General features: G+C 44.9%; 1 protein-coding gene across 1 annotated transcript in view; it reads right to left on the bottom strand.

Annotated features, from left to right (window-relative positions):
- PHALS_02504 (hybrid signal transduction histidine) overlaps positions 1-2,581 on the bottom strand; it is a gene marked incomplete at both ends in the record, with an annotated part of 3,328 nt that overhangs the window by 126 nt on the left and 621 nt on the right. The window contains one exon of the mRNA XM_024720434.1: positions 62-2,552. Within this exon, the coding sequence (XP_024572773.1) occupies positions 62-2,552 (2,491 nt within the window). The remainder of the gene's footprint in view (positions 1-61; positions 2,553-2,581) is intronic.

The raw sequence follows: 2,581 nt of genomic DNA, 5'->3' as shown, positions 1-2,581 counted from the left end.
TTGAAGTATATTGTGTTATTTCAGCGGCTTTCTTGTTCCAAATATTCACGCATCCATTTACGTCCACACCGAATATAGGGGCGTTAGCTGAGTCGATTAATCTCGTGTATTCTTGTTCCTGGGCAATGCGATCAGTTATATCTTGACCAATTCCTACAACACCAACGATCTGTCCGTGCTGGTCAAATCGAGCCGTAGCGTTCAATAAAATGTTTACTGCCCGGTTTGTTTTGGTAATTAGTGAGATCTCAAAACTGGCTGTTTCGTTGCCTTTGAGAGCCCTTGACATTATTTCATGCACAATTCCTTGGTGCTCAGGAGAAATAAATGTCTCCACATACTTCTTTCCTACAACTTCATCATACGTAAAATTTGTGATCTGCTGGGCTTTGCGATTGAATATATTAATGCACATATTGGCATCCACTCCAAAGATAGGGGCATTTGCTGAATCAATCAAACGCGTATACTCTTGCTCTTGGGCGATGCGCTCCGTTATATCCTGACCAATACCGACCATCCCCATGACTTCTCCACGCTCATTGTAGCGTGGTGTCGCATTCAATAGAATCTCTACACGCCTTCCCGCCTTGGTGATTAACGGAAATTCAAAATTTGCAGTCTCAAAGCCCTCAAATGCCTTTTCGAGAACACTACGCACGGGGATTTTGTACTCGTTTAATATGAACTCAGCAACCAAGTCTTTGCCCAGCACATCCTCATTCGTATACTGCATGATGTCAGCAGCCTTACGATTCCAAATATTTACTCGGCCGTTTACATCTACACCAAAAATTGGTGCGTTGGCTGTGTCTATCAAGCGGCTGTACTCTTGCTCCTGAGCGATACGCTCCGTGATATCCTGACCTATACCAACCATGCCCATGACCTCTCCGCGTTCATTGTATCGAGGAGTGGCATTCAGCAAGATTTCTACGCGACGTCCCGCCTTCGTTATCAGCGGAAATTCAAAGTTGGCTGTCTCAATTCCTTCGAAAGCTTTCTCCAAAACACTCCTGACAGCGACTCGGTACTCTTCAGAAATAAATTGCTCAACCAATTTTTTGCCAAGGACATCCTCGTTAGTATACTGCATAATGTGTGCAGCCTTCCGATTCCAGATATTGACTCGACCATCGGTATCAACGCCGAATATTGGAGCATTAGCCGTATCAATCATGCGACTATGCTCCTGCTCTTGAGCAATACGCTCCGTGATATCCTGACCAATACCGACCATACCCATGACCTCCTTTCGCTCATTATATCGAGGAGTAGCATTTAAAAGAATTTCCACACGACGACCAGCCTTCGTAATAAGTGGAAACTCAAAATTTGCAGTCTCGAAGCCCTCAAAAGCCTTCTCAAGAACGCTGCGTACGGGTATTTTGTATTCTTTCGAAATAAATTCAGCAACCAAATCCTTGCCCAGCACATCCTCATTTGAATACTGCATGATATCAGCAGCCTTTCGATTCCAGATATTAACGCGACCATTTATATCTACGCCAAAGATTGGAGCATTTGCTGTATCGATCAGACGCATGTATTCTTGCTCTTGAGCAGTGCGATCAGTGATATCTTGGCCGATACCGATCATGCCGATGACAGCGCCGTGCTCATTGTAACGTGGCGTGGCGTTCAGCAAAATTTCCACTCGACGACCAGCCTTCGTTATAAGAGGGAACTCAAAATTTGCCGTCTCAACGCCGTTTAGTGCCTCAGACAATACATTATTCACAGCCTCTTGGTAATCCTTTGTGATGTACTTTTCCACCAATTTTTCGCCCATCACAGCATCTGTTGTATACTGCATAATCTCTGCAGCCTTCTTGTTCCAGATATTGACCCGCCCTTCTGAATCAACTCCAAAAATAGGAGCATTGGCTGTATCGATCAAACGAATATACTCCTGTTCCTGGGCAATGCGCTCCGTAATATCTTGACCGATACCAGTCACACCAAATATCTGCCCAACTTCATCGTACCGAGGCGTCGCATTGAGTAAAATTTCAACTCTTCTTCCGGCTTTCGTGATGAGAGGAAAGTCAAAGTTGCCAGTAGGTTGCCCGTCAAGAGCCTTTCGCAAGTTAAGACTTACCTCGTCGCGATAATCTTCAGCAACAAAACACTTGACCAGGTCGTGTCCCATCACTTCATCCGACGAAAATTGCGTAATCTCCGCAACCTTGAGATTCCAAATGTTCACAAGACCGTCACGGTCTACTCCAAATATTGGAGCATTGGCTGAATGGATCATTCGGTTCTTTTCTTTCTCCTGCGCCATCCTCACGGTGATATCCTGGCCGATTCCTACCATGCCCATAACCTTGCCCTGCTCATTGTATCTCGGAGTGGCGTTTAACAAAATCTCAACACGACGTCCAGCCTTCGTAATCAATGGAAACTCGAAATTTGCAGTCTCCACATCTCCAAATGCCTTTTCTAATACGCTACGTACGGGTATCTTGTACTCTTCTGAAATAAATTCCGCTACTAAGTCCTTACCTAGGACTTCAGCATTCGTGTACTGCGTTATCTCGGCTGCTTTTCTGTTCCAAATATTCACGCGCCCATTAAT

This window comes from Plasmopara halstedii (assembly GCF_900000015.1).
Source record: "Plasmopara halstedii genome assembly, contig: Scaffold_202, whole genome shotgun sequence".
In the NCBI taxonomy this organism is placed as follows: domain Eukaryota; phylum Oomycota; class Peronosporomycetes; order Peronosporales; family Peronosporaceae; genus Plasmopara; species Plasmopara halstedii.
The sequence above is the reverse complement of the archived record's forward strand: the minus strand, read 5'-3'. Positions and strand labels throughout refer to the sequence as shown.